Raw genomic sequence first — 17,151 nt, 5'->3', positions numbered from 1 at the left:
CTGCTGTAGTCTCAGTGGCTGCAGGGCATCCCTGAGCTCAGACCCAGACAGGAAACTCCAATAAAGACAGTGTTTGTCTATGGAAGCCCCTTGCAGACCCTTTAATTGTCCTGATTACTTTGAAGGTAGGATCATGGGAATAACAGCCTTAACTGTGTTATAAAGTTCTAAGGCCCCCTAAATTTAAAATTCTCAAACTTTATGAGGTCTGGCCTGTGTCCCCTTCAACAGAGAGCAGATATAAAACTGAGCTGAGGTGAAGAGTCAGTCCTCTACGTAGATCAGTCCTCTTCGAGAGTGACGACACACACACTAAAATATTATTGCTTCTATTCTAAAACACTCCCTCGTGCTTATAGTTTAACTGAGTGTAAGTCTCAAGACAGCACACATACACACACTTCTCCTGCTCTACCCTGCTGTTTTGGCTGTGCACATCTGGAAGTGGTTGAGTGACATCAGCAGCAGACAGACAGGCCTTTTTCCCAGCATGTGACTATTGAGTCTAGCCTGAGTTACCTCCTGAAACCTGCCATTTTAATCAACAGCGGGAAAGGAAAAAAGGGGGAATGAGAGAAGAGATGCCCCTAAGTTAGACTAATTCCTCAATCCATTCCTCTTTTTCTATTGACATTAATTTGGGACTCATTTGAAGTTTCCCATTGCACAATCAGGAAGTATCAGTGTAAAACGTAGATGAATTTGAACTGACCGTCCCATGACTGGCTACTAATGAGGTGTAGACTTGCAGAACAGGCCTGCTCTCACAGATGAACCTATTCCATATTGAAAGCAACTGACTACAACGTGTGTGTGTGTGTGTCCACATGCATCCATCTGGTTCTGCACTACAGCAATTTCCCTCACAACTCGATTCTAAAGGTGTGAAAAATCCACATGGGAGAGTGCAGCATACACAGTTCCTGAAGCCAGGCAGACAGAGAGAGCGAGTGAGAACGGGGTCCAAAAACAGCAAAGCGGACAAATATAACAGCTCTCCAGGATACTTGATTCTGATTGGTCAATTGTGGCATTCTGTGGTCAAATATTGTTGTATAATGACCCCAAAACTCTATAACTGACTGCCTTTGCAGGGAAATTATTTCCTACATTTCTTCTATCACATGCACCGTGGTCTGTTTCTTTTTACATTACAAAATAATTTCAATTTAAAGCAACGTTTCATGTCCATTTATTTTGTTATTTGATAAGCAGCCACGAAAATAGGATTATCACATATAGTCCAAGGAAGACGAAGATGATTATAGAACAATACAAGAAGAGTAGAACACAAACAATAAACAATAAAGAATGAAAAATGAATAAATCTTACCGAACTCAAACGTTTGTGTACTGCTCAAACTTGTGTCGGAACGATTTTTTCATGGGTGTAAGAAGTCTCTTATGCTCAACAAAGCTGCATTTATTTGGTCAAAAAATCTATGTAGAAAACAGTTGAGATGCTACATTTTTTCAGGCCTCTTTGATGAAGAGAACCGCATTTTTTGTAATATTATAAATGGATTTATGGCCACTTCTTATCAATTTAATGCATTGTTGCTGCATAAAAGTATTAATTTCTTTAAAAATAAATAAAATAAACATCTTTCTGACCCCAAACCTTTGAACGATGGTGTAGTAAGTGTAGAAAAGCACAATCAGTCAGTCAATATTGCAAAATAAACCCCTTTTGGGTGATACAAGACCTAATCACCCTGGGTTCTGGTTTTTATTTTGTGATAATGACTGGATGATTGTACATTATTATTTAAGCTCCTTAAATGATTAGTAATCATACCATCTTGTTCAGGTACAGGGGCTGGTGGTCCAGGGGGCCCGGGAGGGCCAGGGAGGCCCCTCTCTCCTGGGAGGCCCGGTGGTCCCTGAGGACCTGAGGAGAAAGCAAAAAAAAAAAAAAAAGTATGAGAAAGCTCAACTAAAAAACCCCCACAAAGTGCTACCTTTCAAGCTATCTTTCCCCCGAGTAGTCAATTATAAGGCACTCTTGTCCTATTCAACAGAAAGCTAACAGGAAACAGGAGAACGTATAGAGTGTTTTTTTGCACACTATGTTGAGCAGCTACAGTATATGATAAAAGGATTCCAAGGAAGTTACGGGATGTTTAACATCCTAAAGAGAAGGAGAGAAAGTAAGAGAGAGCGCAGATTGAGGTGGAATGAGGTATTTGGTTTCGATACATGGCTGTTCTAGGAAACAGGTTAATAAGAGGGGCAGGAGAGTGTTGTGTATTTGCGTGTTACTGTGTGTGTGGGCTGTAATTAACAGGAGGGGGTTCATAATGGCCATGTGCTGGGCTCTAACATGGAGAGCTGGGAAAACTCAAATAAACACTGCTAAATGCCGGAGCATATTAGCGACTCTGGTGTGTAATATATTAAAAGCTGGCCAGTGGCTGCGCTGACTCATACAGCTCTCTGTCTGGATGTGTGTGTGTGTGTGTGTGAACATGTGCATCTACATAAGATCCCTCCAGCTGGTTCCTTGTTGCCTGTTAGTTTTGATTAAGCGGGAACAAAATGAAGGAAAGAAAAGCTACGTCACGGCTGGTGTGGGAGTGTGATTGCAAAACAAACAGAACAAGAGTTTCATCTGTATTTGTTTTTTTTCTCTGTTCCTGTCCCTTCTTTTCTTTTTCCTCTCCTCTGACATCCCTGGGCACTTATCACTCAATTTCTCATCAGTCTCTCCTTTAGGTGTTTGACAAAATGTTTACGAAAGTTATTTGGAAAAGAGGTTAGATGAGAAGTAGGATAAAATTCCTTTAATAAGAGTTACCAGTTTTCATTTTCCGAGGGCCAAATTCACTAAACAACTGTGTCACTCTTGCAGTGTAAAAACCTGCTTCTTATTATTCACTAACCACCCACAATCCAGCTTAAACAGGTGCTAAATGTACTGAAGTAGTGCCATTCCATGAGACAAACATACCTCCTTTCTATGTAAATTGGACTTATTATTATCTCTGTTGTTTGATTTGTATAATACCTGCAGAGAATTGGTCACTGAAACAATGCCAACAACATGTGTAAATAAACAGCCTTACCAGTGGACAAAATTCATTCTTAGAGAAGTGTCACAGCACAAGTCACGTGGAGTCTGCTGCTTTATGGAATGCTAATTGAGTGAATAAAAGTTCATTGTGTGTCTGTAAGAGCATCATTGTAAAGAGGATGTCCTGTTTCCCTTTAACAGGAAGTGCGTGTACCGGTTTTCTGCTGACTCAGACACAAAAGAATCTGATCACTGAATTTGCCCATACCATCCTTCACTTACAAGTAAGTATTGCATTGTCATGTTTAAGCATAGAAAAAAACAACTAATTTATCATGATTAAAATGCATTTTGCTCTTTCATGTAAATACAATTTAATGAATGTCTATGAATATGGTATTCAGTAATTATCTTTCTCATACTAGCACTGTATCATTGTACCACCAATAATATTGCTCTGTTAGGATTGCTCCCATTTCCTCAAGATTTTAGGTAAAATTTATATGAATGTACAATTTATGTCATTTATTTGATTTATATTATTTAATTTACATAATTTTTAGAATAACCTTTAAGTCCTGCAGTGTGATAAATGAAATTTTATAAGTACAAATAATTAAACATACAAATGTCTATGCAATCCCTCAGTTAACATAAAGTTGTAAAACTGCATATAAAATAATTATAGAAGAAATTTAAAAAAGCTTTAGATGAAGTACAGCTTGTAACACTCCATGTCAGCTACCTATATACCATGACGTCGTTTTCCTATAGGTCTACTTTGCTTTATGTAAACATACCTATCTGGAGAGAATACAGCAATCAGATACAGTTCATTGTGCATGACATGAAGGCGTAAAGAAAAAGGCAAATCCAAGAAAAACAATACAATGGCAAACATATGGAAGAAATAAGAAGCAAGTATTGTATACATATTTCATGTTCAATTTAGATTGGATTCATATGGTGGAGAAGCCTGGGTAAAGACCTAAGGTCATTTGAAGCCCCTGTCAGTCAGTCATGGCTCTGGTAAAAGACCTTTCATACCTGTGGCCATGTTTCTAAACTAAATTCTATACTATCTTTGAGCCTTGGGGTAAGTGATACGTATGTTAGTTGATGTGTGTGTGTTTTAGGCAAACCCCAGCACAGCAGTACATGCTGTGAACAAAAAAATATTTTTTTATAGTGTGATCCAAGCACAAATATTTTGGCAAGAGGGCTTAGAGCTCAATGCTGACTCGGCAATGTCTCCATATACTGTACTGTCTCTTATGGCAGAAAAGTCAGCATGGTGAGAAACCACATTCTTGAAAGTCACAGGTCAGCCCTCCACAAGAAAACAGTGCTCTGTTGTTAGTGGATACAATTATGTAAACTGATGTATGAAGACAACTTTTGGGAGTCTAAGACAAAGATGAAAGCAAAAATTAATAGTTCACTCAAAAGTTAAAATGTGCAGAAAATTTACTCACCCTCAGGCCATCCAAGATGTAGATGAGTTTGTTTCTTCATCGAAACAGATTGGGAGAAATTTAGCATTACATCACTTGCATCCTCTGCAGTGAATGGGTGCCGTCAGAATGGGAGTCTATACAGCTGATGAAAACATCACTATAATCCAGAAGTAATCCATGTGACTCCAGTCCATCAATTAATGTCTTGTGAAGTGAAAAGCTGCATGTTTGTAATTAACAAATACATCATCAAGGCATTTTAACTTTAAACCATCACTTCTAGCAAAAATACCAGCTGGTAATTGATAATAACGCTTCCTCCAGTGAAAAAGTTCTTCCCATGCTCTACCTCTCACATCAAAATCCAATGACATAATTTGTTTACAACAGTTTTGTACATACTTGTTATTGGTGCTTTATCTGTGCATAATTATTTCCTGATTCAGATTACTTTTCCACTGGATAAAGAAATATAATGGATAGGGGCTCATATTTTAGCTGGAAACAACAGTTTGAAGTAGTTTTTTTGTCAGTTTAATGGTGGTTTTGTTTCTTATAAACATGCAGCTTTTCACTTCACAAGATGTTAATTGATGAACTGGAGTCATGCGGATTACTGTAATGTTTTTCATCAGCTGTTTGAACTCTCATTCTGACGGCACCCATTCACTGGAGAGGATCCATTGGTGAGCAAGTGATGCATTGCTAAATTTCTCCAAATATGTTTTGATGAGGAAACACTCATCTACAGCTTGGAGGGCCTGAGGGTGAGTGAAATTTCAGTAAATTCTCGTTTTTGGGTGAATTAGTCCTTTAAGTGCTCAGCAACATGAGATGTGTTAAGAGGACATAGCTAGTCTGTCACGGCGTTTGTCTTGAGTCACAGAGTGATTTAGAGCTCAGAATCTTGCGATAGTGTGGTGGGCTTGATTTGTTCAAAGTACCTGGAGGACCAGCTATTCCTTTAGACCCTGGAGCCCCAGATGGACCTCTGCTGCCCGCATCACCTTTGGGTCCTGGCAGACCTCGAGACCCTAGTTTACCTACAGAGACAGAGAACATATGTAATGTACAAATTAATGCTCTTCTTTTTCTCCTCTCAGAGTGAGAATGTAAGTTTTGCCATGATTTATTCACCCTCATTTCATTTCAAACCATACTTCTGCAGAACACAAAATAAGATTTTGAAAATTAATTTTAAACAACTGTTTAAAGAGTTATTTTGGCAGTATATATTTTGGCAGTAAAACTTTTGAAATTAGTTTAGAGTGATTAAATGGTGAATTTTCTTCTTTGGGCGAATCTCCATCATTTCTTGTTTTATGCATGCAGTGATCATGGGAAACCTGCTGCGTTTAGAAAGGTTCTAGTCCTTACAAACTGTATGAATGAACCAAGGTTGGGCAGCAGACATTTAATGTGAGAGTGCAGAAGTGTGAATGTGTGTATTTTAGATTGCAATGAACAGTGAAAAGACATGAAACAACTTACCTTCTTTACCGGGTAAGCCATCCCGGCCTCTCTCGCCCTGTGGACCTGGGACAAACACACAGAAATTTACCGTTGTACAGGAAGTATAAAGATTCTTCAGATCTTAAAGTGCTCTCTACTCTAGTCTGTAAAAAAGTAAATCTTCCATAAAGTATCTTCCAGGCCTGCCATTGGAACCGTCCCACAGCCTGATAAAAATCAGTGGATCAGTGAAGTGCCTCTTGGCAGACACAGTCTAAATAACACTGACTGAGCTCATCATGTGAGATCATCAACTGTGACATCACTGCAGAGACAGGATTCCCTGAAGGAATAATTTATGAACTGATACATCGATATATTTACACAGTCACTCATGTTATTCACCCCCTGAAAGACTTTATGATAAAATAAAATCTCCTCATGTTTCTCTCCCACCAAGCATCTGGCCATAAACACATCCACACAGTTTATGCTGCAGGAACATTGTGAATGAGTAACGCAAATTCAACAACCCTGTTGTGTTACGAAAAATGACCCCCTTTGAGGATTACCTGAAGAGGGCCACAAAGACTTTGTAGTTTAGATCTATATCAGCAACCAGACAAGGAGAAAAAGGAGACTGTAATTTGAACAGTCTTCTTGCCTTTCTCATTTGGGATAGCTTATGATAGACAAACCTTACTCGACATGGAACAAGTCCAACACAGATTAACATTCAGCTTCCCTGGACTCCCGACTGAGCTGCAGAAGAGTTTTTGGGGTACGGCTTCATGCTCAGCTAATGTCTTGATCAAACTAACGCCCTGCGCCAAGCATCCTGCTTGCCAATGTCTGCTCACTTGAAAACAAGCTGGACGAGCTAAGAGCCAGGAACAAATCAGTGGGAAACCAGGCAGGGACCGCTGTATCTTCATTTTCACTGGAAACTGGTTGTCTAAAACACTGTTCTGGCACGGCACTACTGATAAATCTACAGCGCCACTGTAAAAGAAATTACATTTTTGTGTTTATATATTTATTTATATTTTTTAAGTTGTGGGTTTGCAGTATAAATTGAATGAGATGAAATAAAAGATATAAAACATTGCAAAGACCACACATCTTATAGTTGTTTTTTATTGTATATAGTATACCCTAGTAAAAAAATATATACAAAAAAGTATTTGAAATATATTTATTTCATGCTAAGTATAAATACATTTTAATACCCTGCAATTGTACTTTTGTTATACTAAACTGGTATACTTAAAGTCTGCTAAATTGGAACAACTAATTTTGTGCTTAATGCACTTTAATAGTGCGGAAGTAGTGCTGAAGTCCAACTAAAGATTTGATTGTGCTAAAGTGGAACTATTGCAAGTATATTTCAGGTACACTTTTAATATCTTGCATTTAAAGACCGATATTATTCAAAGATCATACAATCCTCATCAATAGTGGCATTAAAACACATTTTAGGATTATTATTAAGAAATGTGCATTGTGCATAAGTAGTACTACATATTAAGTTTCATTTTAATTTTTATATCAGTAAGTCTGGAGCGATATGTCAGTAAACATGTTAATAGATTTGAATTATACTTAGTATTAAATAAATGAATTTTAAATATATTACTTTTTTACTAGGGTATACATAGTATATCAATTTTCATATCGCATTAAATGTTCCTATTGCAATAATTGATTACATTTTTATCATGACAATGTACATTATATATGTGATATATTACCATGGCATTTACTTACATTACAAAAGCAGGTTAAAAGATAAACAAACTTCACTGCTGTCCTCTTAATAGAAAATGTACTACTTTTCAAATAACAAAAATAATAATCTTGAACATTTAAATACAACAAAATACAAATGTATAAATAAATAAATGGATCAAACTAATTAAAATGCAAAAGAACACAATTAAAAATAATAATAGAAAAATAATATCTAGATTTTTTTCTGCGCTGGCATGCATTAGTTCAGATTATAATGTAAAATATAGTGTAAAGTGTACATAAATGTTTGAAAATAAATATGAAGTATTTGGTGTTTGATAACACCATAGTGAATAAAAAAATCCTGAATTTTTTGAAAAATTTCCATTAAATGTCACCTACTGTCAAGAGAGTGAACTTGCATTTCAGTCATCCTGTTTTGCATCATGTTGATGAAAAAAAAAAAACTACTGTGCATTTAAAAATTTGTATCAATTTGGATAATAAGGTACCTAGAACTATTCACTAAGCATTTTGAAATGCTGTAGATATCAATAGCGTGCATGCTCATTACCGCAATGTACTGCATTACCCAATACCTGTATATGTCTAATTTGCATCCACTTTTTCTATTTCAATCAGACTAAAACAATAATTGTGCATTATAGTGAGCCAGGCACAGCATCACACATAGTTTAAGAGCTCCACACAAATGCTCGTTCCTCCCACGAAAGCACCAGATTCGCTTTCACGTTCTCCATCTGTGTAACCAGCACATGGAAATAATCCCCTCAAGGGCAATTTGTGCCTCATCCTTCCACCACAACCCTCCATGGATGTGGTATTTTTAATGGATAGAGGACTGACTTTGCACTGAGGTGGAGAACCTCTGGGCAGCAGATCTATTCAGTGTTCTGTGTGGAAGGAACTGACTTGCCCTGATTTGTTCAATAGTTCTGCCAAGTCAGCACAGGGAGGAGGGACACTGGATGAGTGAGGGCGCTCAGGATTTTACTTAACAGTCTGGCTAGTCATTTCTGAAATCTCTGGACCCGCCTTTTAATCTCTTCCACACTTCAAGTGATGATAGGATTGAGCATTGACAGCGAGGGATACCTGTGGAGTGGGTAAGGGGAATTAAGGATTTAGGTATTAACCATTAAAAAGGATGTCTTGCTGCACGAAGGATGCACATAGTGCTGACACACACAAACTGACGATGAGAGATGATTCATCATTTTCACAAAGTATGATTTGATACCTTCAGATGGAGAAATAAGAGGCCTCAAATCTGAGAACTACACTATGAACGATTCTAAAGAGAGATCCACCAATCAGAGAAGGGTTCATGTGGAAACTAGAGAACCAACAAAAGAGCACAGCAGTGACAGCTCACTTCCATGAGGTGCTACACATTTTTGCTGCTATTTGTTTTTCTATTCTAATAGTATTGAATTATAAGTCTTTCACTTCAGGTCTTTTATACATCTACTATTACTCTGAGTGTCGGTAGTAAAAATACAAAGTCAACATTTTCCAGAAAATATTTTAACAATTTGCTTTGGCTTCAGTACAATATCAATATAAAAGCCAATTATTTAACTTAGCATAATATCACACTTTTTCACCTGGTAAATGGGTCTTTAAATACAATATATATGTATATTGAAAATATATAAATATATAAATAAATAAATGTATTTTATATATATATATTATATATATATTTAATGTCATTAGGGCTGCACGATAAATCGCATGCGATATTTAACACGCATCTTGTCAATAAAGCCGTTCTCTGATTACCGCTGATTACAGAACCGGCTTTACTGATAAAATGCACATTAAATATCGCATGCGATTTATCGTGCAGCCCTAATATTTAATCAGCAATGTCACATTAAATTGATCAAAAGTGTCAGTAAAGACTTCTAATGTTACAAAACATTTCAAATAAATGCGGTTCTTTTGATTTTTCTATTCATCAAAGATTCATGAAAAAAATTAACATGGTTGATTTCCATAAAAATATTAAGCAGCACGATTTTCAAGATTGATGATAAAAAGAAATGTTTCTTGAGCACCAAATTGCCATATTAGACTGATTTCTGAAGGAAAGTGTGACTTTGAAGTATAGAGGATTTATATTTTAGGAAGGAGCTTATCCTATTTGGAAGTTCTTATCTTCAATTTTTTTTTGTGAAACACTTAAAGAAACTGAATAGGGAAATATTTCCAGAACAAAGGCTGCTTGAAAAGTCTGCGGTTACAATTTGGCTGGTGGAAATGACATCTGTGACACAGTGTCAAGTGCAGTCCTACAGTTTTTACTATACAATTAGCCCCTTCAAATCCCCACAAGCCTCTTTAATGTCTCAGTTCTACATCTCTATGGCAACTGGCAATGAATTGGTGCAATTCAAAGCAACATGCACCATGGCAATCTCCCAAAAAACACCCACAGCCATCAGTGCTCACATCGTCCAACACACACACACAACTTAAATCTACTCTAATCTCTCCACAGTGAAATCCCCAACAACTGTAGTGGGAGATAAATGAAAATGTGGGTGGGTTCTGGGATTATCATTATTGTTATAGGGAATGGGATTATCTCCACATGCTTATTGGCTAATAAAGTTTTCTCCATATGGATCCGGTGCTAAACTGCTATTATGAATACACCACAAAATGATGTGATTTTAGCCGAGGCCAAATGCATGGCTTTGAGCCATTGACTTTGGCACTGAAGGACAGGAACAGCGGCCTTTTGTCCAATGAACATCAATCTTCCGTCCATTTAAATCAACGGTACAGGACAAACACCACTACTAAAACTGCTCTTTATTCTGTAACACAAAGTGATAAACATACCTGCGGGACCCTGAGCCCCAGGAGAACCTTTGGCAGGTGGAGCCCCCATCAACAAGGAGGAGTCAGGTTCACTTTTTAACTGCGTCTGGCGATGAGAGGTGGAGGCTGGAGCGGTAAGAAGCTGAACCTGGGAGAAAGAGCACCAGGAAGGCAGAGGGACAGAGAAGGCACAAAGGGTAAATGATTAAACTGTGTTAAATGGGGATTGTTTGAGTGATAAAGGAGTACTGGAGTGATGAGGACAGAGCATCATAAAACACTGAGGTACAAATAAACAAAGCTATAATGGATGCAATTCATTCTTAGTGACTTCCCCCATGAAAGACGCTCAAAGTGAAAGATGTGACTTTACCTTGGCCTCCAGAGAGCTCACACGATCTGTGAGAGCAGTGATACGACTGCAATTCAGACAGTCTGAGAGATAGACAAAGACAAGTCATAATCAATTAGATCAATAAAAGCTTTCACAGTGTTCTTTCCAAGGCGAGTTCTTTTTAAATATAGTGTTGTTGTTTACAAAGTTTTCTGTGGTATGGATCTCTTAGCACTTTGATGAAGAATAAATTAAATGTTCATGCTGAAAAGCTAATCAGGAATCAGTCTGAAAAGGTGCTGTTTAAAAGAACCAGGAAATGCGCATGCAAACTCAAAATGGTCAACACAAGTGGGCTGTTTACTGTTACAAGCCAGTTACATCATTAAGTCTTGCAACAAAGGGCCTTGGGTACAATTTATAAAGGTTCCAGATGGACAAGTTCCTTCAATGATGCTTTTGTCTTTATATGGCTTTTTCATCGCTTAAGTGGAACGTATGTTGAGTTGATAATGGAGATTTAGAGGTTTGGTTCTTACTTGAGATATGTTCTCCTGTTTTAGAAGCAGGTTTCAGAAGTGTAGCCTGTTTTCTTACAGCGTCCTGGGCAACCAGGTTACTTGATGATCCTGCATACAGAGATTAATGTATGAACAGAAATATGAAAAATGTATGAGAATCATCGTTCCAATTTTTGGGGGTAAAATCGGAAAAAATCAAAAAAAAAAAAAATCAAACAATTCTGGGGGGGAAAAAAATCACAAAAATATAAGTTTTCACAAAAATATTTCAGATTTTCATTCATTAAATATTTTCAACACTGAAAATAGTAATAAATGTTCAAATAATAAGAAATAATTAACATTAAAAAAATGCAGGCTGGGTAAACATATAAGACTTTTTTTAAGATGTGAACAATTCTATACAACCTATACATTTTTGAAAAGTACTATAAAAACAATAATACAGGTGCATCTCAATAAATTTGAACGTCGTGGAAAAGATTTTCAACCTGCCCACACTGCCAAAAGCACCAAAAGTTGGTTAAATGACCATGGTGTTGGTGTGCTTGACTGGCCAGCAAACTCACCAGACCTGAACCCTATAGAGAATCTATGGGGTATTGTCAAGAGGAAAATGAGAAACAAGAGACCAAAAAATGTAGATGAGCTGAAGGCCACTGTCAAAGAAACCTGGGCTTCCATACCACCTCAGCAGTGCCACAAACTGATCATCTCCATGCCACGCCGAATTGAGGCAGTAATTAAAGCAAAAGGAGCCCCTACCAAGTATTGAGTACATGTACAGTAAATGAACATACTTTCCAGAAGGCCAACAATTCACTAAAAATGTTTTTTTTATTGGTCTTATGAAGTATTCTAATTTGTTGAGATAGTGAATTGGTGGGTTTTTGTTAAATGTGAGCCAAAATCATCACAATTAAAAGAACCAAAGACTTAAACTACTTCAGTCTGTGTGCATTGAATTTATTTAATACACAAGTTTCACAATTTGAGTTGAATTACTGAAATAAATGAACTTTCCACGACATTCTAATTTATTGAGATGCACCTGTACATATTTCAAGTAAAACATGTATAGAAAGTTGTTTGGTTTCCAATTTTACAGTTAATCAATACATATACTGTTCAAAATGAAAACAAAAAACATATTTGGACATGTTCTGGTTAACATTAGTTAACAGGTTATTTGATGAACAACACCTGTGGTTACTTTGCTAGGATTGTGTGAACTTGGGTAGAAAAATGGGTAGAAAAGAGAACTTACGGTTAACATTTTTTTGTTGTTGTTGTTACAGACACGACTATCTATTCATAGCTATACATAACTAAGACATAACTCTATTTATCTATTCAATGAAATTCAATGCAAATGCAAATATTGTATTTGAGGCCACTTTAGGTATGAAAATCATCATGAATAATCATGCAATATCCCAATATACAACTGACCACCAACAAACTATGTGCACTTTGTTAGAAACCAGCCATTTTTTTCAGAATCTCTCTGTACATATCGAATTTGAAGCCGAGCAGCAGTATATATTTAACTCCAGGCTTTTGCTCTGTATTGGGATAGTTACGCTCTGAAAAGCACTAATAATGCTGCTTCATATCTGCAGAGACAGGAAAGGCACAGAGGGGCCTCCCTGACAGGTAAGCCCACAGAGCCCTGGCATGGGGGGAAGGGTCCACAGGGGTGGGCTGAACAGGATACAAATGTGGAGGGAGAAACCTGAATACGCTTTTCACAAGAGAAATGCACCTTTGGGTATTATATGTTTAATTTTGGCGTACATTAAATCATTTTATGACATTTTTCTTCTATCTTCATAGTGATCTTCAGGAGGAAGAGGTTACTTTTGGCAGACGAGAGAAGATAAAGGCTCACATTTAAAAACAATGGTTTCCTTGTGCTGTTCAAATGGACCTCAATTCACTTTCCCCCAACTCCTCTCTCTTTCTCTTCTTCTATCTCTTTTTTCCAAGGTAGTGAGAAGTTTTAAAACTTCCTGGACTGACCTGTTTCAGATCACTTCAGCAAACGACTGTGGCTAGCTCAGGTGCTCCAGACATAAACAACTGACCCAGTTCAGAGCTTCATTACCGGCTAGGGACAGGAAGTCTGCTTAGCCACTCTGACGTAGATAAACCACAGCAGTAACAGGGCCAGAACCAATGAAGTGGCACCTGCCTTGTTCTCAGACTTGATAAAGAAATAATGGTCTTGGAGTCTCGTTTTCAAGTGAAAATGTAATGGTAATGAATGAATAAGTTAAGATGTAAGAAATATACCGCAATAGAAAAAGAAAAATTAGTGGGTAAATCAAAACAGAATTCAAAGAGAAAGACAAAATATTTTGTGTTAAACAAACCTCACCAGCGGAGAAAAGGGAATGGTAAGAGTTTCGCAGTTAAACCATGAAACCTGGGATAAATGTTCCCTTCAGGAACCTCTTTTGATTTACTTTTTGTGTGTGTGGAGGAGACAGAAAGGAAATTTCCCATAGTGCATTGCTCTTACCGATGGTTGTGTTTATTCCAAATGTCCCTATGTTTTTAAAATATAGCCCTTTCCACCTCTATGAAGTTTTTTTTCCAAAAGCAACTCAAAAAGAGAAGCTAACCACACACACAAATGTGAACAGCCTTCCATCTCCCAGCAATGGCACTAGATGGTTAGTTCACCCTAAAAAACAAAAGACAAAGGGAGTCCATACTGCTTTTTTCTATGCTACAAATGCATTTAGGGACCAGGGGCTGTCAAACATTTGTCCACAAAGAACAAAAAAGCAGCAGTTTTGTTTTACTGTATGGTGATTTTTGGTCATTTTGGTAACACTTTAGTATAGGGACCAATTTTCACTTTTAACTAGTTGCTTATTAGCATGCCTATTATTTACATATTGGCTGTATATTAGTACTTATAAAGTATTTAATTTGCATGACCATATTCTACATCCTTAATCCTACCCAATAACTAAACTTAACAACTACCTGACTAACTATTAATAAGCAGCAAATTAGGAGTTTATTGAGGGAAAGGTTGTAGTTAATGGTTTGTTAATAACGAGAATTGGACCTTAAAATAAAGTGTGACCATCATTTTTAGAACTTGCTGTTTATTTTTGTTTTATGGGAAAGAACAGCCAGATACCCCACAAAATATCCTCTTTTGTGCTTGGATCATAAAAGACACAGGAATCAGCAGATGATGAGATAATTTTCATTATTGTGTGAACTATCCCTTTAACATATTCCTAAATCTCTATTTAAATGGAAATATTTGAGCTGAATATATCACATTCACATTCAGCTGAGAGCTCAACCACCCCCAGATTTGTAATATCCCTTCTTGGACTATTAATATACTTCCCCTTACGAGTGCCAAGAGTCACATCAACCTGCAAATGTATGTGAGATTGACCTCTCACCCCTGGGTGTGTGTGTGGATGTATACTGTTGGGAGCAGCGGTCGATTTTATCAGCAGGTTTTTAATAACCAAGTTCCTTCTGAGTCTTTAAGGAGCAGAGCGGATTGTGACATCAGAGCATGTAATAAAATCTAACTCTCTCAGCTCTGAGGGGTCAGATGAGGTGCATGTGAATGTGTGTGTGTGTCTATAGTTCAAGGGTTGAGTGCTCTTAACACCATTGCGAGGTCACTTCCTGTTGAGATGCTTGGGAAAAAGCTGGACAGGGTTATCGGCAAGTTAATTTGACTAAAATATCACATAGGGGAAAGCACTGAAAAAAGACAGTGGAGTTTCTTTTTGCTTTCAGGAACAGCATGAAGTGTGGGAGTATTTATCCTGAGAAGTTTTCCTGTTTATCAGCTTATATACAATCAGAGAAGTTTGTGGAAGGAAGTGCCTAGAGTTTGTGTGTGTTTGAGGCCTGAGTTATGATGCAGTGTGTGCGACTACAGATGTGTTTAGTTAAGAGTGGGTGCACTTATTTTGACCAACCAGTCCATTGTACATTAAACGAAATGTTGCACTAATCTCATACAGTTTTCACCTTTGTAAACATTGGACAGAAAAAGAGTTGTCATACACAGATCAATCTCTTCAGGCTAAGGGCATTAGGACGATGGCATTACTGATCTTTTATAAAAGCAGCTGAGGAAATATAGGAGTGTGCTTGGAGAATTATGGGTATGCAGTGGGCCACTATAACTCAAAGGAATATTGTTCCTTGTTTAGCCCTGAAATTATTAATGGCCCAAGGTCAGCCCTTAATTCCCCTCTCAAAATAAAATTAAACCTAGGCACACAGTCACAGGATGGCACAGAAAGTTCATCCTCTAGAGCAGTGATTTATTAACTACTAAAATAACAGGAAAAGTATAGGTCGATAATAATGGGGAAAAATCTACTAAAATGTCCTAAAATGTGCTCAAAAACAAGAATTGACCATTTTGCAAATAAAAGTGTTGGAGTTCTTATAAAACTATATTATTCCGTTTTTAAAGAAAATTTAAAATGAATTAAATATTAAATAATACATTAAAAAGTATATTTAAAATAGATTTAAATTTTACAAATTGTATAATTTTAAAATTTCCCATAAATTTAAATTTGCAAGGTAAATTCAGTAAGAAACAGACGATTATGGCAAGTGATAAATATGTTATTCCTCTTCACAAGTACTCCTAATACTGAACTAAAGTCAGCTTTGAGAGTCTAGATCCATTAGGCGATCTCAAACAAGACCACATCCAAATCCAATCTGTTCAGAAAGACAACACTTTCCTGTGTTGACTAAACATCTGAAGGGTTTAGAGCACTATTATGGGTTTAGAGTCCAACTGGCTTCAAACTAAACAGAGGCTTTATTTAACCTGATTAAAATCCGAGTATAGTAGAAAGGAGAACAGAACACACATCTGTAGACGAACAGGACAAAAAATGAACAAATAAGTCTCCATCCATCTCTGTCAGCGAAGACTGCTGCCCTCAGCACCACAAGCTCATTAGAGACCAGGTGGTAGTGATGAAAGCAGGTTAGGTGGGTGTGCATGTCTGTATGAGTGGGTGTTTGTGGGACGGAGAATTTTAAGTCATGCTCGCTCTCTTTTCATAAGATCCGCCCTATAGAATGTTGAGTCTACAGGGAGTCGCTCGTGCTGAGAAAGCAGTCTCTGTGTTTTAAGACAGAGTGGGTAAGCACCTCATGTCTCTCTCTTTCTGTTCCACACAGACTACATTGTTTCTGAGCTATTCAAAATAAGGTCCATAGCTCAAGGTCGAAACTGTCCGCTGATATTCATATTCAACCTTGAGCAGTATGGACATTAACCCACATCTTCATGAGGGTCCAACACAACAATAGACCCCATTGACTCTATTCTCTGTATAGACAAAAAAAAAAAGTGTGTTCCACAGAGGAAAGAAAGAATGTAATATAGGTTTGGAATGACATGAGGAGAGTAAATGATGACTTTTCATTTTTGGGTGAACTCTCTCTTTAAGACAGACATAGAGAAAGAGCAGTACACACCTGACCCAAAAACATACGATGACAACTTTGGTGCAGCCTTGGAGGTCTTGGAACAGACCAAAGCCAAGCTAGAACAGATGGAGAGAAGGAGTGACGGAGGGAAATGAAGGAGAGGGGGACGAACTCACCTCCTACATACATATCTCACCTCATCAGTCAACATCGCACAAACGCACATTTTAGTCTGGCTTCACACACACCCACACACTTCATATTGAATCGCACTCAACACCTTAGTCTGACTACACCTAATGCCATTGCTGCAAGACAAAACTATAGAAAGACAGT

At 37.4% G+C, this 17,151-nt stretch overlaps 1 protein-coding gene across 3 annotated transcripts in view; it reads right to left on the bottom strand.

The window, feature by feature from the left end:
• The window catches only part of LOC107599927 (EMI domain-containing protein 1-like), a 79,081-nt gene that overhangs the window by 10,277 nt on the left and 51,653 nt on the right, over positions 1-17,151 (bottom strand). For all 3 annotated transcript variants that reach the window (XM_016291661.1, XM_016291659.1, XM_016291660.1), the window contains exons 4-9: positions 11,380-11,469; positions 10,880-10,941; positions 10,528-10,654; positions 5,962-6,006; positions 5,415-5,513; positions 1,799-1,891 (exon numbers count right to left, since the gene is read on the bottom strand). In XM_016291661.1, coding sequence (XP_016147147.1) covers positions 1,799-1,891; positions 5,415-5,513; positions 5,962-6,006; positions 10,528-10,654; positions 10,880-10,941; positions 11,380-11,469 — 516 coding nt within the window. The remainder of the gene's footprint in view (positions 1-1,798; positions 1,892-5,414; positions 5,514-5,961; positions 6,007-10,527; positions 10,655-10,879; positions 10,942-11,379; positions 11,470-17,151) is intronic.

This window comes from Sinocyclocheilus grahami, unplaced genomic scaffold (genome assembly GCF_001515645.1).
Source record: "Sinocyclocheilus grahami isolate Dianchi unplaced genomic scaffold, SAMN03320097.WGS_v1.1 scaffold275.1, whole genome shotgun sequence".
Taxonomy (NCBI): Eukaryota; Metazoa; Chordata; class Actinopteri; order Cypriniformes; family Cyprinidae; genus Sinocyclocheilus; species Sinocyclocheilus grahami.
This window is presented reverse-complemented; position numbering and strand designations above follow the sequence as displayed.